Below are 27238 nucleotides of genomic sequence, written 5' to 3'. Positions count from 1 at the left end.
GGGGGGGAGTCGCGAGCCAGAGGGGAGGGGGCGGCGGGTTTTCATGTGCCCAGCATGAGCTCCTACTTCGTCAACCCCCTGTTCTCCAAATACAAAGGCGGCGAGTCCCTGGAACCGGCCTATTACGACTGCCGGTTCCCTCAGAGCGTGGGCAGGAGCCATGCGCTGGTGTACGGGCCCGGCGGCTCGGCGCCCGGCTTCCAGCACGCCTCGCACCACGTCCAAGACTTCTTCCACCACGGCACCTCGGGCATCTCCAACTCGGGCTACCAGCAGAACCCGTGCTCGCTGAGCTGCCACGGAGACGCCTCCAAATTCTATGGCTACGAGGCGCTCCCCAGACAGTCCCTTTATGGGGCTCAGCAAGAGGCGAGCGTGGTGCAATATCCCGACTGTAAATCCTCCGCCAACACTAACAGTAGCGAAGGACAAGGCCACTTAAATCAAAACTCGTCTCCCAGCCTCATGTTTCCATGGATGAGACCCCACGGTGAGAAGCCTTTTCTCTTTCCCCCTTGGTCTCCCGCGCTCCGGGGTCTTTCCCCCCTCCCTCGCCTCCTTTTTGTCTGCCCTCGCCTTCCCTCCTGGCTTTGGGGTCTCTCCGGCCCCACCCCCGGGGGCCTGAGTGGGTTTCTCGAGGTTGGGAGGTTCGGCTGGGGGTGGGGCGCGGGGCTCGCCTGGGGTATTGGGGGGACGGGGGGCGAAGGTGGTGTCCGGGTGCAAAGGGTTAAAAATCGTTTTCTCCACCACTGTCTGTCTGTCTGCCCGTCTCCCCCTCTGTCTCCCTCCCTTGCCATCTCTACAGTCAAAGTTGGGGAGGTGGCTGGGCAGGGGCCCCCGAGGACCCTGAGGTTATCAGCCTTTGGAGCAAACCAGTCTTTCCATAAGGCAGAGAGCCTCAGTCCAGAACAGTGGCCAGGCTTTCTTGGGGGCAAAGGGAGACTCCTGTTTCCTTCCCCTAGCGGGATCAGAGGGTGACAAGACCCCAAGGACAGGTGCCCTGGCTCTCTGGGGGTACCCACTGCCTCCTCACAGAGAACTAGCCTTAGGGCCACCACCCCAACTTTGCTTTACTTCCCTCAGTTGGGGAGAAGAGAGGGAGCCAGAGAGGGGAGAAAAAAGAGTGCATGGAAGGAGAGGGGCCATGCAGATTAGAGGGCTCTGGGCTCCAGAGGACCCAAGCCCAGCTGCCCCCAATCAAAGGTTTGTGGGCTTTCCCTGAGACCTTCAGAGTGGCTCAGGCCATGAGCCCCTCCAAGGGTGGCCCCTCATGGCCCAATTTCGAAGTAAAAGGGGAAGCGAGAAAGCGACAAGTTCCAGCGGGGATGGCCCATGATTTATTTGCTGGTCTCCAGTTAGCAATCAGGCCAAGCAGTGATACATTCCAGGAGATCAATTATTTTTCTTCCTGGCAAGGCATTAGGCAGAGAGATTCAAGGAGGGGGCAGTGAGCAGAGTCCCTCTTCCTCACCCCCAGACCTTTTTCCTTTCTTTTGGAAACAAGACTGTCCCCAGCTCTGCTCACCAAATGCCACTCTGCACTTGTAAACAAAGCTGCAACGGCCAGTTTCCTGAGCCTGCAGGCCTGGGGGGGACACTGCAGTGCTCCCTTGGCCCCTGCCATCCCCCAGTTTCCTGACAGACCCCAGTCCCTGCCCCCACCCCCACCCCACCTCCCAAGGTGAAACCAAACAAAACAAGCCCCCAAACTTTCCTGCCCTTGCCTGCTCCCTGCTCTCTCGCCTGGTCTTCAGGAGGGAGGGAACTGGGGAGATCAGAGGGGGGACTTCAGGGGAGGAAGAGTGGCAGGGGAAAGCCGAGCCCCCCCCCCAAACATAACCAGACTGGGATTCTATTCTGTCCAGCTCCGGGGCGGCGCAGCGGAAGGCAAACTTACAGCCGGTATCAGACCTTGGAACTAGAAAAGGAGTTTCTCTTTAATCCTTATTTGACACGAAAGCGCCGGATTGAAGTCTCTCACGCCCTGGGACTGACTGAGAGACAAGTGAAGATCTGGTTCCAGAACCGAAGGATGAAGTGGAAAAAGGAAAACAACAAGGATAAACTGCCCGGAGCCCGAGATGAAGAGAAGGTGGAGGAAGAAGGAAACGAGGAAGAGGAGAAAGAAGAGGAGGAAAAGGAAGAAAACAAGGACTAAGCAAAAAAGAGAGACCCCCCCCCCTTAGCAACTCCCTTGAAGTTTCGTTTTATGGTAGCGGATAAATTGAGAAGTTTACGACTGTCATTTGCTTTTATAGAGAATAGAATGACACTCACAACTCTAACTACCTGTCAGATACTTGCAGCTCTGGTTTTATTACCTTTGGACTTCCCCCGATCTTTATTTGTTTGGGGGCTGGAGGGGGGGGGGAGACGGAGACACAGCGAAAAGTTCGGACTCTGTCTCAGTCCTTGCCCCAACACACACACTTGTCCCTACCCCCACCCTTCGGAGTCCTGCCTGGATTTTGAGGTCTGAGACCTGGCCTCTTTGCCCCTCTGTCACCCCTTCCTGCCACTCTCCCACCTCCCTGCTTCTCTGGTATTTATTTTAGAGGGGAGCCCTCTCAAAATGCAGAAGAAGACTTGTGGCTTTGTGTTTATGCTAGGGTTAGTGTATTAGATTTACTTTTAATTTTTTCCAAAAGAAAGGAAAGAAAAGGGAAGGAAGGAAGGGAAGGGCAATGTTTAAAGAAACGTTTAAAAATTATAGCAAGGAATGTCCCTTCCTCCTCCCTGGGGCTCCCCCACTTAGAAAGACCCCCCCCCCCTTGACTTTCTCTAGAAACCTGATGGAAACCTGAAGGAGATGCGGGTCTCTCCCCTCCCCCCTCCCCTCGGGGTAGATAGGAGCCTGCAGTCGCCGTTCAAATCCTACCTAGCCATCCCATGGTCACTCGGGCCCATGCCTTCCTCCCCTTTGCTGTCTGATTTCTGTTGTTGGGCCCAGCTTCCTCTGAGCTGTACTAGTCTTAGCGCTCAGAAATCACCATAATCATGAAAATAATAAGAATGATAATAATAAAAAATAATAATAATAATAATAATAATAATAATACTGATAATAAATCTTTAACATACTACCTAAAGGGAACCTGCAATAATCTTGAAGAAAGAAAAAAGACATTTTTGAAAATCCTAATATGCAAGAAAAAAAGAGAAAAAATTTAAAATTAAAAAAAAAGAAAGAAACCTCCAACGTATTTTATCACTACCTATAGAGAGAAATCCTGCTTTGAGAGTATTCGTAATGCGGTTTTGTTGTCGTTTGTTGCTGCTTAATTTCACTAAGAAAACCCCAACAACTGAGACTGCCTAGCCCACCGGTCCCGTGCGCTTTTATTGTGCTTCTAACCCCAGTAGAGTAGAGCTAAATTGCACTGAATGTATAGTTAACTCTGTCTTGAATTCTCTGTTTATGCAATGTGCTCGAAAGAAAAAAAAAAAACGTTAAAATATATCTATAATAATAATTTTTGGTCATTTGTCTTTATGTCCAGCTATGAATGTAGATTTTGTGTCCCGGCAGCAGCCCTGTTCCTGGTCCAAGTACTTTGTATTGTATACGTGAGTCATAATAAAAAAAAAAAAAAAAAGGAGAAAAACATATTTGAAGCTGGAATGACTTGCTTTTTTCCCAACGCCCCCTCCTCCCCCCCCCCCCCCCCCCAATTCTCTACTCCTCCTTCCCTCCTTATCCTCCTCTCCCAACACTGTGGAAAAGGTGTCCGCCACTGGTCTGACTGGGCTGGGGGAGCTCACGTGGAGAGGCGCCTAGGAGTGGAGAGGGCAGGCTGGGCAGGGAGGGCAGGTGAAAGGTGGGGGAGGTGTAGAGGAGGAGGAAGAAAAGCAGTTTGCTGCAAGTGTGCTTTTGGGAGAAACTTGGCTCCAAACAAAGTGGGGTTCTGGATCCCAGTGGGAAGAAAGCATCTCCCCCACTGAGTCACCTTCTTCTTCCTCAGCCTTGGGCTGGGCCCAGACAAAGAATATGCCCCCCCCCTGGGCCCCTCCCACAGCTAGGCTCTTTTCTTCCAGGGGCTAAGGATGAGGCACTGGGGTCCTTTCTGATCTCCACATGCCCCTCGTGACCGTGACCAACCCTGGGCACCCAGCACCCAGCACTAGGACAGGGAGCAGGGTGGGAAGGATATGAGGCTGAAGGCCGCCTGGAGGACTTGGCTGGAGGAAGGTGGCTAAGGGTGGGGAGGAGGAAGCTGAAGCCTGGGGGGGGGGGGGGGGAAAGAAGGGGAAGGTGAGGGAGTTGGTACACCAAGCAGCCTGGGTCCCCCAGGACTGTCCCCCAGGTCGCTAGCATCTACTCAAGCCTCTGTTCTGGCTGTTTCACGCTGGCCCCTGGCTTCGCCTTGGCAATTGGGCAGCCAGCCCTGCCCTCATAGTGTGGGCCACTGGCCTGGGGGGTGGGTAGGATGGACCTGCTGAGTGGACAGTCCTCCATCCCAGCCACAGCAGGGGAAGGGGGGGTCTTCATGGGACCCCTCATTCCCCAAAATAAGGGGTTGAAGGCTAAGGGACTCAGGGGGTAAAGGGGTCTCTCACTCCTTCCTGGAGCGTCCTAGACAGAGAAATCTGTTTATGCCAATAAGATTCTGGTCAAATAATACCAAATTCCAGAGATAACAAGTCTTCTGACTCAGTCAGGAGAAGGGGGAAAGGGAAGGCGATGGGATCTTCTGGTCCTTAAAACCAGATCCCCCCAAAAGACTGAAATATTTTTGACAGCAGATATCTCTCTGTCTCTGTCTCTGTCTCTGTCTCTCTCTCCCGGTCAATTATTTCCCCTCAGGCCCAGGCTGACTCTTATTTTTGTGTAATTTCACCCACATCTGGGTCCCTGGCACCCACGCAAAGTGGTCGTGAATACAGGATTGGGTCAGGCATCCTTGATAGGGGATGCCTGCGGCCGGAGAGAGGCTGCCGACTGCAAGCACAGGCTGCAAGCAGCCGGGAACAGCTTTGCACAGCTCTGGGGGAAATCTTTGGAAACTTGGGGTCCCTGCTGCGAGCCGCTGCGCCAGCCAGGTAACCCCGCTTGCTGCGGGAGGCCCGGGCTACCCACCGGGGAGGCCCCAATAAACAGCATTTCGCTCCGACCTCAGGCCTTCCCACGGGCGCCCCTTCCAGACTCCGAGGGCCGGCCGCGGGCTGTTTCATTTTTTAATGTGTCATTATGATTTCTTCTAATAAACATCGCCGGCCCCGTAGCCAAGTTGCTCGAACCCTACACTAAGTGGCTCCGGAGGACCTCGCCGAATTTACCCCACACCCAATGCCCCCATTCATCCCTGGCCTTCTCAGCAATGCCCGTGGCCCCAAGCCGGGCGTCGGAGGGCGGGGTGCGTCTGGCGCCCGGCATCGCTTGAGACGCAAAGCCTCGGGTGGGCCAGACCAAGAGAGCTCCAGCCGCCCGTTCTTGCAGCACCCGCTCCCCCACCCCTTCTGCCCACCGCCTCTTTTTTTCTCGTTTGGAGAGAAAAGGAGGTAAAACCCGTTTTATGGGGGAACTTAATTGCGAGCGGGATGCGCTCTCTTTAGAAACGCGTCCTCCCAAATGCTCCCGCCGTCCCATTACCGGAATGGGGACCATTCGGCTGCAGCAGATAGGACTTTCTCCCATTCTTTACTTTTTTATTAGCCAATCAAAGTGGCTTCCGAAAGCTATTTGTGATTTGTGAAAAATAGTATCTTTCAAAATGCTGAGTTGAAGCATCTCGCTCATTTCGCCTTGAATTTATTATTCTAATCTCAACCGTAGAGACGGGATAATGCAGCTATTAAGTTGGGGGGTAAATTCGTTTCTCTGGATTTTTTTTTTTTTTTAATTCTCGGCATTCTGTCTCCCCTCCCATTTCATTGCAGAGGCCAAGGGAGGTGTGGGCCTGCAGGGGACCTGGGTGGGGGGTTGAGGGAGGTAGTGAGTGCTCTAAAGGGCTTTGGGGGGGGGGGACCCTAGGGTGAAAGAGTTGACTGGCCTTCCCCAGGCTCATCTTCCTCAAATGAGACGCCCCACTGGTTGCCTGGCGGCTGCAGAAAGTTACGTGGCCCCAATTAGAGTGAACTCGGGACAGGTTGTGCCACAGACTAGAAGTAAAATTTCCCGTGAGCAGGCCGCAGTGCCGTCCCATTCTTCCAGTGGCCCATTGTGAAAAGCTGGGCCAGAGCTTCCTTGTCGTAATTTTTAACTACCTGTTATAAAATTTATGGGTGGGTTTGTAAAAGAAACTAGGTCTCTGCATCCGGCTGAGGGAACTGCTTCCCTCACTGAGGGAGGAAGTTTGGGGAGGGGATGAGGGACCCCCTGTTGGTTGGGGTGGGGCACCCAGCCCTGGAAGTCCCCGTGCCAGCTCCAAGCGGGATCAAGGGGAGAGCTTTGGGCTTTCAAATCTCCAGCTGGTGCAGAGTCTTGGGCTGTTGACTAGGCTGGGTTGCAAATGGTTGGCAAATGATCTCTATGGGGGAATTTGTTCTGGGTTCCCCCACATTGGACTCATCGCCAAAATTAGGGGTCTGGAGAAAGTGGGGGGACATCTTGGGTGCTTGGAAATTAGCACAGAAGGTGGAATTTGGAGAAGGATAAGTTTCTTTTTTTTCCCGGGCCTCCAAGGTGTATCCCAGCTGCTGGGACACCAGAATTTTTCTGAAAAAAGGCAGGTGGGTGTGGGTCACTTGACAAGGCAGAAAAGGCTTCAAACTGCCTTACACTCAAGGAAAAAAAAAAAAAAAGCGGGAACCAAGATCTTGGACTTTCATTTTATTTTCAATTCTAAAAAGATTGGGAATAAGCTGCCCTCTGAACCTAGGAATTGAGGAGACTTGACACCAGGGATAGTCTTGGAGAAGGAAAAATGTCATTTTCTCTGAGAAAGGAGCCTGAGGATGACGGGCTCTTTGGGGGTTCTGGAGGCCGCCCCCAACTCTCACCCCTCCTGCTGCCTCCGCAGGGCTGCCCAGTATGGGTCTAAACCCTCTCCGCTCGCTCGTCAGAACACGGCCAGGTCAGCCTTGGCTAGGAGGTTTCCAGCGGCGTGTGTCTCCTGTTCCCGTCTAGGGTGGAGTGGGGGGCTGCCTGGGCTCCCCACTGGGAAGGATGTAGCTCTCTTCCTAGAAAAAAAAAAACGGTCGGAGTAGGAAGCGCATCCCTGCTCAGTCCCTTCACCCCTTCAGCAGTCAGTGCTCCACCAATGGCACAAACCTTTGCAAAGCTTCGGTTCCCCCAGATCCGACCTTAATACCCCATTTATTAAGAAAAAGATTTAAAATTCCGTGTGGCAAAGGGAGGCGGCCGACTCAGCGCCAGAATCCTTCCTTTCCTCCTGTCGCGTCCCTCCTTTGCCCTTTCGGCGCTAGCCTGGAGCTGCCTGGCCCGTGGGGAGTGGGCGGTGGGTGGGGGTGGGGTGGGGGTCGGGGGATGCTCCCTCTCCGAGAGAATTGGGTAAACATGGCGACCGCGGCGCCCATTTGCACACGCTACACAAATGCATCGCATTCCCGGTTGTTTGCAGAAAATTTACAGCTGAGTAATAAAAGTTTACGATCGACTCACAAGTTGGATTGGCCACAAGAAGTCATGTGGATTCCATCCATGAACGTGAACTTTTTATTGTGGTTTGTCCGTTCGGAGCGCTCCGCAGAACAGTCCTCCCTGTAAGAGCCTAACCATTGCCAGGGAAACCTGCGCTGGGCGCTCCTTTCAATTACCAGTATTTTTTTTTTTATTAATCTGATTAATAATTATTTTCTCCCCCCATTTAATTTTTTTTTCTCCCAGGTGGAGTTGCCGGAAGCTGGGGGCACCTGGGGAGGGAAGATGGGGGGGAAGGGCAGGAGTTGAGGGCACCTCTCTCTCCCTTCCCGGTCCTCTAGCCCCCCAAGGGGCAGGAGGAATGCGGGAGCAGGAGTTGAGATAGGGAGCTGCAGATGCCTCCGCCCCTCCCCTCCCAACCTTTCCCTCCTGCCCCCTTCTTGCAACTCTCCTTAATTTTATTTGGCTTTTTGATCATTGGGACTATTCTTTTTTATTTTTAAATTTATATAAAGTATATATGTGTGTGTGGAGCTGAGACAGGCTCGGCAGCGGCACAGAATAAGGGAAGACGAGAAAGAGAGAGTGGGAGAGAGAGAGAGGCAGAGAGAGAGAGGGAGAGGGAGAGTGACAGCAGCGCCCGGTAAGTGTTTCCTTATTGGTTCAAATATGTAACTAATGGTCCGTAGCTGGGTGGCGGTTTCAAGATAAGGACAGCAGCGGCTTGTCTTGGTTAGAGAGGAGAGGGGGGCTGGCGAGAGGGTGGGCGTGCGGGCAATTATGGGGAGGAAAAGTGGGGGGGGGGGCGGTTAAGCTGTAATATGGTAGTGTGGGAAGTCTGTTGTCCTGATGTCACTGTGCGCCGAAGTTGGGGGTTGGGGGGCAAGAGGACTGCGCCTGTGGGGCTCAAGGCCGGGGTCTAGTGCGCTGACCCGCTGCCTTATGCCCACCCTGTCCTTACCTATTATAGATCCGCCGCCTCTTGGCTAATAGGACTGGGATGGAGGGGGCCCGGAAACTCAAACTCCAGGGCAAGAGAGAGAACCTGTAGGCTGTAACCATTGCCCCCTAAGCAAGGTCAGCCCCCCAACCCCCAAACAAACTTTCCGGCGCCCCCTCCTTGCCCGCAGCCCCCTCCCTCCCGGAGAGCGCCGCCGCTAGAGCTCACACATGCGCAGTGCGGGCCCAGGGCCGGGCTGCGGAGCAGGAAGAGAGCGCAGCTAGGCTGACGGCGGGGCCTGTTAATTGGCAATTAGGGGGGAGGCTGTTGGCTGGTGCGCGTCAGCGGAGGGGAGTGCGTCTGCCCACCCCCAGCTCCCGCCCCCACTCGAACGGACCGAAAGATGGGAGGTGCCCTGCACTGCGGGTGGATGGGTGGATGGGTGGATGGGTGGGGGTGGGGGACGCGGTACTCAAAAGCCATCTTGTGCTTGGAGAAAAGGGGCCAATCTGCCTTCTCTCACCCGGCCCAGCGTCCTCCACCCCCAACCGCGGCCACCGCACCAGGGATACCCACTGGGCTGCTTCACCCGCCTCGCCTGGCTGCCCTGGGCTAGGATCTAACTAGTCTGGGGCGGAGGTGGGAATTGGGGAGGCCCCAGGCTGGGTGGGGACAGGCCTAGGTCTCGCTGGCGGGGCTTCTTGGGTGAGTGGAGGCAGTGAGGACTCCAGGCGCGGCTGGCTCATGGGGTAGGGACGTCAGAATTGGGCGGCCCGGAGGGTCCTGGGCGCTCGGGATCTTCCTAATAATTGGTGCTAATGGCGTGTTGTATGGTCTTAACCCGACACATATGGTTTCATAACACAGTGGCTTAATTTCTTCCAAATGTACGTGGCCCTGAATGTGTTGCAGTTTGATATATGACCCCGCCCTGCTGCCTGGCCTGGGTCCGAGGCGGCCCCTATATGTGTGAGCTTCTGTTTATAAAGGGCGATGCACACACAAACGCTTACACACCCAGGCAGACACACCCCAGAGCTGGGGGAGGGGAAGCGCTTATTCCTTGGAGAGGTTTGAGAGTCTGGGGGCCAGACTCACCTTCAATCCGAGCTAAGAGCTGCCCCCCACCTCCAGCCCTCTCTGTCGTGGCTCGACTGGGCTTCTCCGCCAAGCCCCAGTGGGGGAGGGGAACGCTCCTCGATTTCCTGTTTAAACCCTGACCCGTCGCCTGGGGGTGGGGGGGGGTGGTGGGAGGGAGAACCTGTTTTTATCAAATTCTTAAAAAACATAATTCGCCTGCATTCAAATCAAACCCCTTGGGTCCGAGTTGATGGTGAATCTTCTCTCCCCTCCCCCCACAATCCCCTTCCCTTCCTCTGCTGCCCCCCCAAAATTCCCGTTTCATATCCGACATAAAGGCCTCTGAGGTATTCTCCCGGGGGAAGAAATGGCATTTTCTCTCCCCCTTTCACTCCCCCCCCTCAATAGGACTTGTGTGTCGGCAGAGGCGTCTGCCGAGGGGCTAATTTCGCGTTCCTTGTTTACGATCCAGAAAAGCGCTTGGCTCTCCCCAAATGGGCCCAGCCCGCCGCCTGCTCAGGCTGCCGCGCGCTCTCCCGCCGCTCCGGCGCGGCCCTGGGGCTGACGCCCCGGGTACCAGGCCGCGGCCGCGAGACGCCGTGTCTGTGGGACCTGAGAAGGGCAAGGGGAGTGCGGTGGGCCAGTGGAGGGGCCCTGGAGGCCTGAAAATGGGAGCCTTTCTCCTGGCGTAATGTGGGAACCGCCGACCGGTGAGGCCTCTATTTCTCTCTTTCGCCTGTATTTTGTCTGCCCCCGCTGTCTGCCCCCCCCCCCCGCCCCGCCGCCGAAGGCCGCACTGACTGTGGGGGGGGGGCGCGAGTCTCCTTTGTTTGCCCCCCGAGGAAAACAGTTTCCGGGGAAGGCCACTCAGGACAGTGGGGATTCACCTGGGATATTAGAGGGGCCCCCTCCCTTCGGAGGGTTGGGCCTGGGTAAGGCTGGGGTATTTATCTCGGCCTACAGGGATCTAAACGGATGTGCTGCTGGCGAAATTTCAGGGTGCTGGGTTCATGGGTGACGGGTTAACGGCTGCATCCGAGGTGTCCTTATATAATATTTTTATCAATTGATTTTCTGTCCCTTCCTGGCTAGGGTCCTGCAGGCCCCCACGTCCTTCACCCCCTAGATCCTCCTCATGAGACAGAGGGATGCAGAGAAAGCATAGCAGCAGTGACTGATCCTGGTTTTCCAGTTTTCTAGTCTGGCCAGGGGATAAGTCCAGCGCCAAACGCCAGCCCCTTCCTTCCCTCCTTACTTTCGATTTTCTTTCCCTTCTTTCTCTCCCTCCTGGTGCTCAAACAGAAGCACAAGAGGGGCCACCAGTGGCAACCCCCAGCATCCTTGCAGGCCAGATTCCCTGTAAACGTGGTCCTTAGTGCAGGAAAGCACTGGTGTGATTATCTAATAATAGCCAGGGCGGCTGAGACTAGAATCTGGCTCAAGGACTCTGCACACGCCCAGGACGCCCAGGACGCAGGCTGGGCAGAGGCACTGAATCTGTGGGTCAGGTTCTGGCAACACTCCCCGGAGCCCAGGGCCCCTAGCGTTCCCCTCTTTGGGCACCTCAGGCCTGCCCCTTCTAGGCTTTGTCAGCCCTGCCATGGACTGTATTTCATGCACCAGTTCCTAGCTAAGGAGAAATGGGCAGAGCAAACCCGTTCTCCCCCTGGGTCTGACAGTTGTGATCCCCACGAAGAATGCACCCTTGTTTGGAGAAGGCGGCCTTGTTGGGTTGGCTGTTGTGTTGCAAAAACTAGGCTTGGTAGCTTTCTACACTTATTATATACAGGCTCAAATGTACAGACTCTGACTTATGCGTGAATATATACAGACTCATGTTTCCTCGGTGGTTAATTGTATATTACCATGCTTATACTCGCTCAAACACCGTTTTATGTGCATGCAAAATTTTGTTAGATGGGATTGGGCTCAAGGAGGCACTGGGTGCACCAAGAAGGCTCTCTGGGCATGCTCTCCTGGAAATGTGTGCACGCTGGAATCGGAGTATGCGGGTTCCAGTAACCAACGGATGCCACAAAGGCTCTCTCAGACCTTATTGCCTTCACAGTCCAAGCAGCTGGGCCAGGGAAATATTGAATCCCTTCGGCTTTCTCTCCACACTTCCCCCCCAAACTTCCCCAACTCAGAGGCTGTTTACCAGGGGAACACTGTTGTGTTGAAAGTGAGAGTTTTGTGGGAAGCTCTTTTCGTGTTTTCGTGGGTAAAGTGGACGTTTGAGCAGTTCTGAGCACTCGGCTAGGCCCTGGTGCCTGAGCATTGCTGGGACAGCAAAGGAGATCTGAGTGGCTAGTTAATAAGGTGGCCTCTGGGAAGTAGTCTGAGGCAGCTGTTTGAAAAGGCTGGTGGAGAAGGCGAGACAGAATGGGTTAGGGGTGCGGTGAACATCTATCCCCGCTCTTGCCCCTGCTCACCGGACCCCAGATTTGCTTGCGTTGTCTGGGGGGCAGATTAGGGGCTCTCTACGCTTCCCAAATAGGCAGATCTGGTTACGGGTGAGATTTCGTTTTAATTCTCTCAGCTACCGACCGAAGCGGGGCGAAGGCTGACCGGCAGAGCCGGAGAAGAAACTGGGTCTAGCTGCCTGTGGGCCTGGGGCACTGAGTGTGGCCCGGGGCTGGGAATTAACAGCCTCCTTTCTTAGCCTTCCTCCCTTTTGGGGCCCCGAAAAGACAGAGCAGGAGAGAATATAAATGTCCGTGAAAAGCTCATGAAAGAAAGTAAGAACAGGAAAGGGGCTAGTGGGGCTTTCCTCCACTCCCTAGGCAATCAGGTTCCTCCCAAGACTCCTGTCCAGACACGCTGCGGGTGCCGGGTGCCGAGACATGCAGCCTTCTTCCACCTTCTCCTGCCAGCGCTGGGGGCAGCCTTGGGCTTTTGGACCTCGGCCACCCGTGGGTGCTGGAGTGACATGACCCCCAAATTGTGCCCCTTACGCAGCCCCCCCGGCCTCTGCCGCTGTGGCTGCAGCCGCCCCTGTTTATTGTGTCTGTGAGTTGTTTACTTGTTTTGTCTGCTGCCACCCTGCGTCAGAAACCCGCCAAACCAGCAAACTCACCCAGGAGAACAAAGTGCGGCGCTATCCTCTGCTCCCTCCCCTTTCCGGCACCCTGCTCCGGCCATTACCTCCTCCCTCACTCTCTCTTTCCCAGGGGATGAAGCAGAAATCGGCCTAAAATAGGGCAGCTGTTTATAGGGTTGGGGGAATTATGGGGACACCATAAACCTCCGGGTGTCCTGGTGGTGGAGAGACTTAGAGCTGCCCTCCCCTCGCCTCCGGCTTTTCTTCTTTCCCCTTGGCAACTGCTTGGTTAAGGGGGCCACAGTCATTGAGGAAGCCGAGCCCCCCTTACCCCACTCCTCCACTCCTTTCTGCAGGAGTTTTCCCTGAGACACAGGTTGTTGGGTTTTAAATCAGGGTAATGTTGGCGGATGCATAAAACTAGATAAAGTGTTGTCACTCTCCCCTCACCCTCCCTTCTCCTCAGCCCCCCAAAATAGCAGTGAATTTAAGCAAATCCTACAAAATTAAATTGCCCCTTCGCTAAAGATCCTATAAATCTCCAATCCCGCCAGGTATAGAGTCGGAGAGGCCGCTGTTTGCCTCTAATCTTGCTCCTGGCTATCAAATCTAAGAGAGTATCATCGAAGTAAGTAATATTCTCGTTTCTGAAATTAATTCCCCCCTCCCCATCTCTCTCTCTCTTTACGCCAGTGCAGATTAAATGGTTCTCTCAGATCTGCAAACAATAAAGGATAAAATTATTTATAGGGAAATGAGGACGATGTTTCATTGTTGGCTTATTGTTCCAGAACATAATAACATTTTATTTTCAACTGGGAGAACTTACGCCAGGGGAAAGGGAAAAGAAAAAAAAAAAAAGGCAGGGCACACCCCCCCACACACAGAACTCCTACTGTATATAACTTATATGACATTTACAATTTCCTCATGACAACTCACTGTGACGTCATAAATGCCATGCTCCTGCATTTTACAATGCTCATAAACCAACAAAGTGGGTCCAGGCAGTGCTTAGTGGGGAGGGGATATGAGAAGCCAGGAATTTGAGGATCCTTTGGCCCCATTCTGGGGGCGAAAAATATTCTTAATATTCTAGATTCTCATTCTTCCTCCTGGGCCAACCAGGGCCACTTGCTTTTCCGCCCTGAAATGTCACTCAGCATCTGAGTTCCCTCCCCATGCCCAGCGGGGATGAGATACTGTGTCCAAAGGCCCTCTCCTCAGCTGGTATTCAGCTGCTTGGGACCAAGCCCCCAAAAGCCAGAAATGATTTCTTCCAAAGGGAGCCCAAAGGGGCTCAGGGCTGAGTGGGATGGGACAGAGATGCTTGGGATCTATTTTCCTTTTTAACCTTCAGTTAGTGAAGTGAATTGAGAAGCTAAACAAATGGCATTGTGGGAGCTTGTGTTGGCCTAGTGGAGTGGTGGTAAAGAAAGGTCAGTAAGAAATCTGGAAAGAGAGAGGGAGGAGAGAAAATAGGACGTGAGTTAGCAGAGCCTCTGCATGTACCTTTCTTCTCTGCTTAATTGCAAATAAAGCAAAAGCAGCTTGGGCAGCCTCTCAGCCTCTTAGCTCAAAAGAGGAACTGCCAGCCCAGGCCTCAGAGGTGTTTGGGGCAGTTCTCAGGCACTTGACATGCCCCATCTGGCCTCTTCCTCCTTCTCCCCTCCCTGCTGACCCCCAACTCCATTCAGCTGGCCAGCCTGAGCCCTGTCCCCAGAATATCAGCACCCCCAAATGGGATCCATTTCCGGGTTGGATGTGTCAAATTTCGCTTTTCTCCAAGTGTCTCCATGCCTGAACTTTGAAAGGAGGAGGAACGTTCTGTTTTGGAATGCAGTGTGTGCATGGGGAGGCATGCGCTCAGACAACTTCCCCCCGGAGCATATCTGGCAGAAACTGGAGGCTCCTTGGGTGAGCTATGCTTTGGTGTCCCCAAGCCGACCCAGTTTGCCGCATTCAGGTTCTCTGGCGGACTTGGAGACTCTCTTTTTGCAATCCTTTTACTCCGGATTCTGTGGAGATCAAAGGAACTTATACGCAAAACACTAGACATTTGGAGTAGGATTTATTTTTCAATTTTTCAATTGAAAGAATTCTAATCATAAGCCAGTCGGGCCAACTGAGCAACCACTCTAGAACAGCAAAGCCTTAACCAAACAGTGCAATTGTAAGGTGAGCTGAACAATTATTGAAACTGGGGTTTCTCTGCAAGAGGGATTTCGGCCCTTGCCCAGTGGCACAGAAGGGGCTGGTGGGGCAACCGCTCTTCCCCTGCTCTCAGAATTGAGAATTGGCAGGGGTGGGTCCGGCAGCTGCAGAGGCTTCCGGGCAGCCAAGCACCCAGGCCGAGCGCTGAGTCCTGGCGGCCCCGGTGTCCAGGTCGTTGAGCAGCCTCCGGAGGCGCGAGCTATAGTTGTGGCGCGCGGGCAGCCCGAAAGGGAGTGTGTGTATCTGTGTGCGAGGCTGGGTGAGTCACAGACATCTGCGCAGAAGTGGGGGATCTAGGGAGAGAGAGAAGACTGGCAGAACACAAACTAACCGGGACCTCTGGAAAAGACTGTCCAGCAAAAATTCCAGACCTCATCCCTCTCAATTCAGATCCCCTTCTCCAAGAAATTAATATATTTCCCAGAGCAGAGTGGAAAGCAAAGGCAGGCAAGATGAGGCCTGCCCACGAACCCCTTCCCAGCCAGAGTCCAGTCACACCTATCCTCTCCCCAGTTCAGAGCTGCCCCGGGCCTCCAGCCCCTGGCCTGGAGCAGGTTCAGGCTGGGGTAGGAGCGCTTGACTCGTTCTGAGAAACCTTCAAGTGCCCAGCCTCCAGAGCACCCCATAGCCTTGGGGACTCCAGGCCAGTGACTGCCCCCCATGCAGGCCCATGGTGCCTGCAGAAGGTCCCTCTCCTATAATTAGCGCTCATGAAAAGCATGTGTTTTGGGCTGGGGAGATAGGGGGACTGGAGCAGCGAGCGGCAACGCTCCCCCTTTATTCCTGTACTGTGTTTTTTGAATTCTGTTTCGAATCCACTAATTACAGCTCCGAAAGTGAAAATCTGTTTTCGCCGCCAAATCCCCTCGGAATGCCTGATTCCGGAGGCCCAAGGGGCAGAGCAACTCGGAGACCTGCGGGCCTGATGGGGGTGTTCTCTGATTGCTCTAGGCTTGTTTTATAGAAACAAAGAACAAGTCCCCCCCCCCAACCCCTCCCAGGACTTGTGCATATTTACAGAGCTCAACTGCAGTTTTAATAAAACATCTGTTCTTGCTTCTGCTGATGAGTTTCCATAATTGTTTTCAGACAAATTTAACAGGAAAATATAAATATATTTAGAAAAACCCAAGTCCCAGCTATCCCCCCATAGACCGTCATTCTTTTGCCAAAAAAATAAAATTAACGTAAGATGAGAAAAGGAAAATATAATCCAATGGAGGGAAAATCGGGCTCATCTGACCTGCTCTCCCCCCTTGGAGCGAATCCTTCCAGCAAATTTCAGCTGCATAATTAAAGATCCAACTGAAAGAAGGAGGCTTCTTTTCTCAGGAATGGAAGGTGATGGGGGGGGGAGTATGTTGGAAATTAATTTGGCTGAAAATCTTTAAGCAGTGGGGGAATTTATTTGTATTTCTGCTTCCCCTCCTCTCCCCCTTCTAGCATTTCTGCCTTTTTCCCCCAGCAGCTGGTTTCTGTTCATTATAAATCGGCGAGACCTTTCAGTCTCTGCCCTCTGTTTAGGGACGTAATAAAACACTTAACTTTCCGGGGCTGAGACTTACATTCTGCTCCTCAGGTCGCCCACCCCCGCGCCCACTGCTTTTAGGCCCCAAATGAGACTATCCCCAACTTTGGGGCCCCTTTCCCCTCCAGACTTTGTTTAGGAGGGGCTCAAGGAAAGCCAGGCATCCTTGCTGGGGAGCTGCAGCACATGCTTCCCTAGAAGTCCCTTCTTTCTTCCAAGGTCCTTCCTTCCCCCACTCCCCCACCCACCCACCCATAAAAGAGATTTAAAAATACATAGAAAATCAACACTCATTGAAAACGAAACCTCATTAAGACATCCTATCTTCCATCATTCAATTTGTTGTACATTGCAACAATTTAATATCTTGAAGGAAATATCACTGACATGATTTATCCCTCCAGCAATCTCTCTCTCTCTGAAATGGGGGGGGGGCGGGGAGGAGGGAACTTATTCTCTCTTCCGGCCTGTTCTATGTGTTACACTGTTACCCTCAGGGCAGAAATGAGGCTGGGAACTCTGGGAGCGGCTACTTGTGTCCAGGGGTGCGCTGACTTGTTTCTTAGCTCAGCCCTCTGGGTCTTCGCGCCCCCCCCCCCCCAGTTCTTTCTCACTCTACCTCTTTGCCCTCCAGGGGGCCTGGAGCCCCAGCCAGCTGTTGAAAACCTCTGTCCAGGCACGCCATGAATTTGAGGACAGCTGGATTCTAGAGCAAAAATCAAGTCACGCTGGTGTCTGTGTTTATGTACCTGCCATGTCACCCCCAAATGAGACAACTCCTCTCAGAATTTCCCTCTTAAATTGGAACCCTCCTCAGTCTTTCACTTTTATCTCGCTGGGTAGAAGAAAGTATGGTCCACAAGGGGAAACCTTTATAATATGGGGGTCTTTCCCTTAACCCTTTTAAATATCAGCAAATTTCCCTCCTTTCTGAAGGCTTGGGGCTGTATTTTTAAGAGCCAACACAAACTGTCAGACAGGGAGACTCCTCAATCCCCTAACGAGGTTCATGTATTAACTAACATGTTGTCTCCACCAGCTCCTACACACTGTCTGCTTTTGGGTTCGAAACTTTATTTTTCCCCCCTAGCGACACTCCAGGGAAACCTTAACGTTACAGAAGATGAATAAACGAGTTTTTTCCCAGCGTAGTCCCGTTTATGGCTTTATTGCTACCCATTGATTACTCCGCTTTGTTACACAGAAGGAAAAGATCATAAAATCCGGCGACATCCGGGTTCTTGTTATAGCCACCCCCCCCCCCCAAAATGGTGAAGAGAAAAATATGAGCTTCCACTGCTTCCTTCGCTAGCCCCACCGCCCCCTCTTTGTCAACTCAAAGCATTTTCAGTCTATGTCACGATATCAAATTAAGTTTGGATTAATCAGGAGAAAACCCACATCTGCACACCTTCCGCTGTTTCAGTTCGCCCACTGCGGCTCCCTCAGAAGCCTCGTACTCAGCTGCCTTTTTCCTAACCTTCCCTTCCTTTTTCTCGGCCCCAAGGTGGAAAGAAAATGGGGGTGGGGGCTGCTGAGAGGCCCGGCTCTACCAGGTGTGGCTGGCCCTTGAGGGAGCTCCCCAGGAGCCCTTTGCTGGAATCTCCCAAGCCCCCAGGGCTCAGGTCCAGGGGTGCCTCCCTTGGCAGGGGCAAGGGGCTTCTGACCTGTGTAGGGGCTCGAGCCTGCCAGACGCTAACTGTCCTTCAGAGCCCCACCAGCCTTGTCTCTCTGCCTGGATCTTATGTGAATTACCCCACCGGCCCTCCCTGGCTCCAAATCATAAATTCTCACCAACATAAACAGGAGTTGATGTGTCTAGAAAGATTCTCAGAGTTCTTTCTTCTTCCTTATTTTCCTTTCTCTCTCCCACCTTTTACTCCTTTCTCTCTTTTTCTATTGTATTTTCATACATTTTTCCCTTTTCTACCAAAATGCTGCAGCAGCTTCCCCCCAAAAAGGGGGTTCTGAGAGGCAGAAGGAGGCTAAAAGGAAGAGGAAGCGGATGCATGGCCCTTTTGCCCACTTTAGCTCGCCACTGTACCCTGAAGTCTCATCCTTACCCCCTTTAGACTTGCTTACTCCCTACATCCCCCTTACACCTAAGCCTACCAGCCACACTCTCCTTCCTCTGAGCGCCACGTTTTATGCAGTTTCTTTCTACTTTTGATTTTTTTTTTTTTTAAATTACTGGGTTGGGGGAATCCTGGCTTAGTGATGAGGACTCACTCCATGGAGGGTCAAACCAGGATTTCCTGCAGGATTTCTGGGGATTCCCCCCCTGAGCTGGGAAGGGGCTCTTCCCATGGAGAAATCAGGGTGTAATTTTAGAAGGGGGAAGATATAAACGATGAAATCGGATCGAAAATAGAGGGATTTCTCCAGCCCTGGCTCTAGCCACAGCAAAGTTAGCTGGAGCTTAGAGATTTCCTAGCAGTGTAGCCCCTCTTTCCTGGGCCCCAAGGCCCTGCTAATGCATATTCACCCTTCTCTCACCTCCAAATCAGTTCCCTAACATATATATTTTTAAAAGAAATCCAAGTCTTACTTTCAAAGCACACACTTAGTCTCAACTAGGGAATCAACAGAAGCAGAAGCGATTTTTTTCCCCCTTCTTGACATCTGGCTTGCGATTGGCTGGAAGGGGGTCAGCTGACTTTGTCATTTTGTCTGTCCTGGATTGGAGCCGTCCCTATAACCATCTAGTTCCGAGTACAAACTGGAGACAGAAATAAATATTAAAGAAATCATAGCCCGACCAGGTAAAGGCAAAGGGATGAATTCCTACTTCACTAACCCTTCCTTATCCTGCCACCTCGCCGGGGGCCAGGACGTCCTCCCCAACGTCGCCCTCAATTCCACCGCCTATGATCCAGTGAGGCATTTCTCGACCTATGGAGCAGCCGTTGCCCAGAACCGGATCTACTCGACTCCCTTTTATTCGCCACAGGAGAATGTCGTGTTCAGTTCCAGCCGGGGGCCGTATGACTATGGATCTAATTCCTTTTACCAGGAGAAAGACATGCTCTCAAACTGCAGACAAAACACCTTAGGACATAACACACAGACCTCAATCGCTCAGGATTTTAGTTCTGAGCAGGGCAGGACTGCGCCCCAGGACCAGAAAGCCAGTATCCAGATTTACCCCTGGATGCAGCGAATGAATTCGCACAGTGGTGAGTTTTACAGCTCCGAGATATAAATTAAATAAACTGAACTGGCTTTATGACCGGCTTCCCTAGAAGAACGGGCGGAGAGAGTTTTTTATGGCCCCATAAAAACAATCACGCTCGTCTCCTCGCCGACGCCGAGACAGGGCCCCCTCTTCTGCCCCCTCTGCTCGCCTCCCGCTTGCTCGCAGGGGCCTGGCCCCCTCGGCCCCTGACGCATTGGAGGGCTCCAGGCTGAGGGGGCAGGAACAGGGCAGGGTATGAGGGGAGGGGGCAAAGGGTAGGGGAGCCCCCCAAAGTCGAGTCAGGCTGAGGAGAAAGGGGGAGAGTAGGAGGCAGAGAAGTGGGGAGAAGTTTCCAAGGAGCTAGGGTGCTTGGGGAAGTGGGGGAGCCCAGTCGTTGAGAAATGGGGCCCTCATCCCCAGTATTTGGGATTTTTCAAAAACCAGTTTTTAGACTTACAGCTTTCTGCCTGATTCTTGCCCTCGCCCCCCCCCCCCTTTCTTTGGGACACTCACCCACCCACATACGGTGGGGGACTGAATGAAGTTGGGATCCTGGCTGTACCCCCAGTGGGGGTGGGGCAGGGCAAAAGGGAGAAGGCTGGAGTCTGAGGGGGCCCGTCAGCTGCTGGCCAAGTTGGGAGGGTCAGGACTTTGCTAGGCTAAATCGTCTACGGAGGATGCCTTGCTGATTGTTTTTAGTGTGTTTTGTGCCCGGATCTCTAGGGGTCGGCTATGGAGCTGACCGGAGGCGCGGTCGCCAGATCTACTCGCGGTACCAGACCCTGGAACTGGAGAAGGAATTTCACTTCAATCGCTACCTAACGCGGCGCCGGCGCATCGAGATCGCCAACGCGCTCTGCCTGACCGAGCGACAGATCAAAATCTGGTTCCAGAACCGCCGGATGAAGTGGAAAAAAGAATCTAATCTCACGTCCACGCTCTCAGGGGGCGGCGGAGGGGCCGCGGCCGACAGCCTGGGCGGAAAAGAGGAAAAGCGGGAAGAGACAGAGGAGGAGAAGCAGAAAGAGTGACCAGAACTGTCCCTGCCACCCCTCTCTCTCCTTCTCCCTTGCTCCCCCCCAATTCCCTCCTAATCACACCCTCTATATTTATCACTGGCACAATTGATGCGTTTTGACTCCCTAAAACAAAATTAGGGAGTCAAATATGGACCTGAAAGTCAACTCTGGACCCCTCCCTCACCGCACAAACTCTCTTTCACCACGCGCCTCCTCCTCCTGCTCCCTCGCTAGCTCCTTTCTCGGCTCCTCTGCAGGCCCCTTCCCCCGCCCAGGCCTTGGGGGCTCCGTCCCTGAACCTCGCTTCAGCTCCACAGATCTCCTTCCAAATGAGGACTTGGCCTCCCACTCCCTCGGCGCCCCCACCTCCGCCCCTGCGCGGAGAGCTGGCTCCCGGGCCGGGGCCTCCGCTCCGGGGCCTCAGGGCCCGGCCTGGCAGCCGGGGAGGGCGGGAGGCCCAAGGAAAGCGCGTCGTGGCCCCACAGCAACCCCCAGGGCCTCCCCGCAGCCCCTGTCCGGCCCCTCTGCCCCAGCAAATGCCCAGCCCAGGCAAATTGTATTTAAAGAATCCTGGGGGTCATTATGGCATATTACAAACTGTGACCGTTTCTGTGTGAATATTTTTAGCTGTATTTGTGGTCTCTGTATTTATATTTATGTTTAGCACCGTCCGTGTTTCAATCCCATCTTAAAAGGGGAAAAAAAAGAGGGAAAATTACAAAAAGAGAGAAAAAAAAAGTGAATGACGTTTGTTTAGCCAGTAGGAGAAAACAAAATAAATTAAAAAAAAAATCCCCCTCGTGTTACCCTCCTGTATAAATCCGACCTCTGGATCCGTTCTCGAATATTTAATAAAACTGATATTATTTTTAAAAGTTTATATTGGGATTTCTGTTAATTCGCTCGCCCGCCGGCCTGGGGTGAAAGTTGGAGCAGGCTCCGAGCGCTCCCGCGTCCGCCCGCCGCCTGCAAGCCCCCAGCCCCCTGCGCTCGCCTTTCCCGGGAGCTGGGCGCAGAGCCGGGGCCTCCCCGCTCTCCTAGTGGACGTGCTGGGGGAGCTGGGAGGCCTCTCTGGGCTTCCCAGCGGAGCAACACACTCACCCCGCAAAAAAAAAAAAAAAAAAAAAAAAAAAAAGGCTGCATGGGATCTCGTTGGGGGTGGGGGGAGAAACCCGGTTGCTCGGATTGGTCTCCAGCCGCACACAGGCCTTTCTTCCAGCCTGTGGTAGTCTGGGGTCCTCGGCTTCTGAACCCCGAGCCCCCAAGGGCCAGAAAAGAAGCATTCTCCAGGCACCAGGGCCTCTCCCGTCCACTTCTGGGAGTGAGGATGGGGGGCGCCGCGCGAGCAGCCCCCCGGGCCCGCGCCAGGCCGACTGTTGCGAAACGTGGCGGAGGCGGAGAGCCGAGGGGAAAGAGAAGACCGCGGGATTTGAGCCCTTCCGCAGGGATTGAGCGATTCAAGGACATCTCGAAAAAGAAAGCCTGGAAACTGAGCCTGCTCTGGGACTCCTGACAGGGCTGGGACAAAATTCCTTCTTCCTTACAACCCCAGTCCCAATCTGCTTCCTTCCTCCTTCTTCTCCCCTCAAACTCGGCGAGTGAGGAGCGCGGCCAGACCCTACCCTAACCCCTTTCCCCAACTCAGGCCTTCTCTCCTTAAGCCCAGACAGAGAAACCTGAGTGGATCTAGGGGGTGAGGTGGTGAGGGGGTCTCCCGGAGGGAAAAAATCCGCCAGAGTTTTCCAGACCTTCCAGATCCCCGCCAGCGCCCCCTCCAGCGCCTCCCCCGCGGGGGGGGGGGGGGGGGGCAGGAGGGGGGCTTCTCCTGGCAGGGGCGGGGATTTCCTGGGGAGAGGCAGGCAAGAAAGAATAAGACTTGGGGCTAGGGGAGGGGGTTCGGAAAGGGGCCGAATGGCTGCGGAGCCCCTGGCCACAGGCTGTGAAGGTTGCCCAGGCGCCTGACCTGCCCACATCCCCCACCCCCAGCCAGGTCCTTTACACGCCTCCAAATAGCTCAGAAATTGCTCTCCTGTGGACCTTCTGTATCTAGGTCCCTGGAAAACCTGTTCCAGAGGCATTTTCCAAAAAGGGCACAACACAGGCCTTTTCCTCTGCCATGCTCATATATTTGTGGAATCTTGAATCTTGCTTCTTTATGCCCTCAATTAACATCTATTTTCTATCTCAAATATCTGGCAAAGGTACCACATGAGGATCATGCATAGGGATACAGAGCAGTCCTCCAAGCCCATTGTGTCTGGTTACACACACACACACACACACACACACACACACACAGAATTGCCTTTTGCCAGTCTGGAGTCCAAACATGGTGAGGTCTACCCAACTCCCCCCTGTATCCTCACCTCCAGGATCATCCCAGAGTTCCCAGGACTCTCAGATTTGTGACCCTCAACCCCCCCCTATCCAGTTCTGCCCACCCAGGACCCCTCCTTCTCTGGACATCCTGTCCACCTCTCCAGGGACTGGGTTCACTTCCCCATGCTGACAGTCACCTCCTCAGCAGTAGCAGGGCCTTGGGGCCTCCAAGGAGAGGGACTTCAACACTTAGTTTAGAGAAACTGAGATAAATCCCCTGGGATCTCCAGCCTGGGCAGATCCCCCCCCCCCCAAATCTCCTTCCCTCAGCCATTTTTGGAGATTGAAAGGCTCTGGGGGTGGGGAGGACAGAGATATCCGTTAGTTTTTGTATCCTAAATGAGGCCTCATCTTTTCTTAAAATTAAACACAATTTAAAAGGCCATTTCAAGGGTTTGTTGCAGCAACAACCAGCTTCTCCTCTACAGGGTAGAAAATCCAGCGGTCTGAAGGCGAGCCGAGAAGCCAGGCTGCAATTCCTCCAAGTAGGCACCAGGTGTCGCTGTGGGCTCGTTGTCCCGGCTACCCCCCAATTCCAAGAACCATTTTTTTTCTCCCCCTTCTCTCTCTCTTTCTCTCTCACTCCCTCTCCCCCTTGGTTGGGCTTTGCCAACATATCAAGATGCGTTTCGCCGGCTTCCATCACTAACCTCCCGGAGGTCATCAAGCCAAATTTATGAGTGGCCGCTCGAGTCACGTGACTCTATTTAAGGCTCCCTTATTTGGGAAGAGCGCATAGGATAAAGAAAGAGATATCTCCACCTATAAATTGTGCACTTTGGAGAACAAAAAACCCCTCAACTTCAAAGAGTCACAAATCACCCTTAATCAAAAAGGGTGCAGAAATTTTTTTTGGGCCCTCCCCGCCATGAGCTCCTACGTAGCCAATTCATTCTATAAGCAGAGCCCCAATATCCCTGCCTATAACATGCAAACTTGTGGGAACTATGGATCGGCCTCAGAGGTGCAGGCATCCAGGTACTGCTACGGTGGATTGGACTTAAGCATCACTTTCCCACCGCCTGCGCCTTCCAACTCTCTCCACGGGGTAGACATGGCTGCCAACCCCCGGGCTCACCCCGACCGCCCCGCCTGCAGCGCCGCGGCCGCTCCGGGACACGCTCTGGGCAGAGATGAAGCGGCTCCTCTGAACCCCGGGATGTACAGTCAGAAGGCGGCTCGCCCAGCGCTGGAGGAGCGAGCTAAGAGCAGTGGGGAGATCAAAGAGGAGCAGGCGCAGACAGGGCAGCCCGCCGGACTGAGCCAGCCACCGGCCCCGCCACAGATTTACCCGTGGATGACCAAACTGCACATGAGCCACGGTAAACTTTAGGACTTCATTTTGCGCGCTCGGGTCCGCCTGGGTTTTATAGGCCATGCGGGGCAAATAAAGAAAAAAAACCTGCGGCCATAAATTTTACGATCCAGGCATCAATGGCTCGTAAAACTGTCCACTAAAAGGCTTAGAGGCTGTGTGCGCCCAAATTTACGACGACATAATTGGATCATAGGAACAAAACGTGTATAAAAGGCAATATTCAATTTTGGGGGGAGAGGGAGGGAGTTAAAAAAATAGAGGGATCTGAAGGGTGAGGAGCGCGGGGCTCCAGAGCGGGGATCCCCCCGCGGCTCCCTCCCTCCCTCCCCTGTGGAGCCGGCTCGGCCGGCGCTGGCCGCTCCGGAGGATTCCAGCGACTCCGGGAGGGGCGGGAGGGGGGTCCCCGGTGCTCGGATCTCGAGGGTGCTTATTGTTCGGTCCGAGCCTGGGTCTCCCTCTCCCCCCAACCCCCTCAGCCCCTCCGGCTTGCTGAGTGAAGGCTGCGGCGGAAAGTTTCCTGCCAGGGCGGAGGCGCCTCTCCCGGGGCTAGGCTGGGCTAGGCTGGGCTGGGCCGGGCCCGCCTGCGGCCCGCTGGGCCTCTCCTGCCCTGCTCGCCTCCTCTCCCTCCGGCCGCGGGTGGGGGCCTGGGCTGGGGTCGGGACGCTGGGGCGCTGCACGCTATTCACCCCTTCCTGGCTTGGGGGGGTTTATATTCCAGAGACGGACGGCAAGCGGTCCCGAACCAGTTACACGCGCTACCAGACTCTGGAACTGGAAAAAGAATTCCACTTTAACCGCTACCTCACTCGCCGCAGGCGCATAGAGATCGCCAACAACTTGTGTCTCAACGAGAGACAGATCAAGATCTGGTTCCAGAACCGCAGGATGAAGTGGAAGAAAGATTCCAAAATGAAAAGCAAAGAGGCCCTTTAGAGGCAGCGGGGAGGCCCGCAGATAGCGCCCTGAGCCCGCTTGGGTCCCTGCGCCTTTCCTTTTCGGTTTTCCGCTCTCTATATTTTGGGGCAAGGGCGGGGGCTGCAGCACCGGCTCCGGGGCCTCACAGACAAAAGCGCTTTTCCTTGGCATTCCGCATCCCCACCGACCCCAGGTTCCCGCGGGGCTGCCCGCGCTGCCCGGACTCCCCTCAGTTCTGCTTAGCACCGGGGGGGGGGGGGGGGGCAGGGCAAGCTCCGCAGGGGCTCTCCAGAGGGCTGTGGTATATCGGCTGGTGCCGAAGGAACCCTGGCCTGGGCCGCCTCTCAGGCTTCCAGCCCCAGAGCGGCCTGCCGGAGTTAAGGTCGGCCTTGCGGGCGCCCCAGGCCCCGCGCCCCGACCCTCCAGCCTCCCCTCTCCTTTGTTCCTGGCTTAGGCTGGCCAGGCGGCTGCGGGCTGCGGGCTGGCGAGAGTGGTTGTGCCTGGCGGAGTCCGGCGCCAGACTCGGGGTGCTTCGTTGTGGCGACTAAACTCCTTGTTCGGTTTTTAAATGATTTGCATATGAAAGGGGGGAATGACTGTAGGTCCGCCTAGGGTCCCCTCGGTTGCCCTCGGCTCTCCAAACCTTCTCCCCCATCCCTAAGCCCGGTAACCTCTCCAGCCTGCGCCCTCTGCATGTCCTCTCAGGTCCTCCCCACCCCACCCCCGCCGCAGACCATTAGCTAGCTCAACTATGGGGGTTCCTTGCCACTGGACCCCAGCAAGCAGTCCTAGAGGCTCCTGGCTGCCCAGTAGTCCCTGCCACGACTTTCTGTGCCCTCTTGCCCCCTCGCTGTTGTCCAACTATTTATTGACTCCAGGTCTTTCCTGAAACTATATTTTGTCATATCAAATAAAGACAAAGAGAGAACAGGACTAAAGATGCAGCAGTGCCTCTCTGTTTGGGGCATGTATTGGGTAAAAGTGTCTAAGTGGGCTCTGGGGTGTAGGGGAGGCCCACAGCCTTTCAGCCTCTTTTTTTTTTTTTTTTTTTAAAGAATTCTTAGGAGCTTCTAGGGGTATTGAGAAGAGGAAGGTGAAAGTGCGCTCCTTTCCAGATCCCTGGTTCCCAGAAGGGCCTCTGGAGAAAGGGGAGGGCACCTAGACAGTCTGTACTGGCTTTTTCCCTGCTGTGGCTCTCCAAGGCTTGCAGGCCTCTGCACCCCGTTCCCACCTTGGCTGGCTGGATCTGAGGCCTCTAGACTGGCTGCAGCCTCCGCTGCTTGCCAGAGCTAACTTGCAGGGACGGGTGGCTCCGTGATACCTCTGAAGATCTCTCCCAGGGCCAGGGGGTCCCTGAGGGGCCTCGCTGGACATCGAGGGAGGGCTGAGCCTTCAGCCCAGGGGCCCATTTGGTCCCAGAAACATCCTCAGGAAGAGTTGGTACTGCTTGGTGAAGGGGGTGTGGGGGAGTTGGAGGAAATGTGTCTTAGCTTTTTATGATACTGGGGGAGATGGGAGCAGGGAGGGCAATCTACAGCGTACCTGCCTGGCAGGAAATGTTCTGACTGCTTCCCCACTTCTAGGGCCTAAGGCTATGCAGGACAATTAGCTGGGAAAGGAGCTGCATAGACTGGTGCCTGAGTCCTGTCTGTTTGCCATCATTTGTCTCAGTCTCTGGGATTTTGTGTGGAGGGGGAGGGTGGGCTATGGGGAAGGGGGAAAGGCAGATAATTCAGGTGGTGCCCGAGGCTGGCTGAGGCCCAGGCTCTGCTCTGCCCCAGGCTCCTGGGATGGGATGGGGGAGGAAGTACTTTATAGGAGAAACAAATGTGGGAAGGGTCCATAAAACTTTACTGCATTTCCTCTCCCGCCTCCCACAACGGGGTGATTTCCTGGAGCCAAGCCTAGGCCCCCCACACTGGGGGAGGGTGCGGTTCAGGAGCTGGGCTAGAAGACTGCTATAGCAGCCAAAAGGGAAAGGGAGCAGAGAGACTCTGGGGAGGGGCAAGGGGAATATTTATGATTATTAATGCTGATGCTCCTTGGATTTATTATAAGGACTGACTTCTCTGCATCCCACTGCCTAAGCT

At 54.2% G+C, this 27238-nt stretch overlaps 3 protein-coding genes and 1 long non-coding RNA gene across 7 annotated transcripts in view; 3 read left to right on the top strand and 1 right to left on the bottom strand.

Annotated features, from left to right (window-relative positions):
• The window catches only part of HOXC6 (homeobox C6), a 25976-nt gene extending 4560 nt beyond the window's left edge, over nt 1–21416 (top strand). The window contains exons 2-3 of one of the 3 annotated variants that reach the window (XM_040487920.1): nt 19173–19518; nt 20217–21416. In XM_040487920.1, the coding sequence (XP_040343854.1) occupies nt 19365–19518; nt 20217–20548 (486 nt within the window). In that variant the 5' untranslated portion in view covers nt 19173–19364 and the 3' untranslated portion in view covers nt 20549–21416. Of the gene's footprint in view, nt 1–18700; nt 19519–20216 lie in introns of those variants that run through there. The other 2 variants (XM_040487918.1, XM_040487919.1) reach the window with 2 other exon arrangements.
• Nucleotides 8–3607, top strand: HOXC8 (homeobox C8). 2 transcript variants are annotated; one of them, XM_040487911.1, is made up of 3 exons: nt 8–490; nt 1084–1203; nt 1866–3607. In XM_040487911.1, the coding sequence occupies exons 1-3, from the start codon at nt 55–57 to the stop codon at nt 2156–2158; spliced, it is 849 nt and encodes a 282-aa protein (XP_040343845.1). In that variant the 5' UTR covers nt 8–54; the 3' UTR covers nt 2159–3607. The 2 variants fall into 2 exon arrangements, with proteins under 2 accessions (XP_040343845.1, XP_040343846.1); XM_040487912.1 differs by lacking the exon at nt 1084–1203.
• On the bottom strand, nt 6755–7981 carry LOC121038470 (uncharacterized). Its single transcript, XR_005794371.1, has 2 exons — nt 7562–7981; nt 6755–7119 (listed from the first exon to the last, which is right to left on the bottom strand). It is a non-coding gene; the product is annotated as an uncharacterized LOC121038470 (long non-coding RNA).
• Nucleotides 21417–22366: 950 nt separating the features above from the next.
• On the top strand, nt 22367–26086 carry HOXC5 (homeobox C5). The gene is made up of 2 exons (XM_040487921.1): nt 22367–24237; nt 24952–26086. The coding sequence occupies exons 1-2, from the start codon at nt 23784–23786 to the stop codon at nt 25164–25166; spliced, it is 669 nt and encodes a 222-aa protein (XP_040343855.1). The 5' UTR covers nt 22367–23783; the 3' UTR covers nt 25167–26086.
• Nucleotides 26087–27238: the final 1152 nt, after the last annotated feature.

The sequence above is a fragment of the Herpailurus yagouaroundi genome, unplaced genomic scaffold (assembly GCF_014898765.1).
Source record: "Herpailurus yagouaroundi ecotype Mexico unplaced genomic scaffold, PumYag 166, whole genome shotgun sequence".
Classification (NCBI taxonomy): domain Eukaryota; kingdom Metazoa; phylum Chordata; class Mammalia; order Carnivora; family Felidae; genus Herpailurus; species Herpailurus yagouaroundi.
This window is presented reverse-complemented; position numbering and strand designations above follow the sequence as displayed.

Coding starts and splice junctions, on each gene's coding strand:
- HOXC8 (XM_040487911.1), top strand. CDS start 55: ATGAGCTCCTACTTCGTCAACCCCCTGTTCTCCAAATACAAAGGCGGC. Junction 491..1,083: donor TCCATGGATGAGACCCCACG/GTGAGAAGCCTT, acceptor TACTTCCCTCAG/TTGGGGAGAAGAGAGGGAGC. Junction 1,204..1,865: donor CCAGCTGCCCCCAATCAAAG/GTTTGTGGGCTT, acceptor TATTCTGTCCAG/CTCCGGGGCGGCGCAGCGGA.
- HOXC5 (XM_040487921.1), top strand. CDS start 23,784: ATGAGCTCCTACGTAGCCAATTCATTCTATAAGCAGAGCCCCAATATC. Junction 24,238..24,951: donor CAAACTGCACATGAGCCACG/GTAAACTTTAGG, acceptor TTTATATTCCAG/AGACGGACGGCAAGCGGTCC.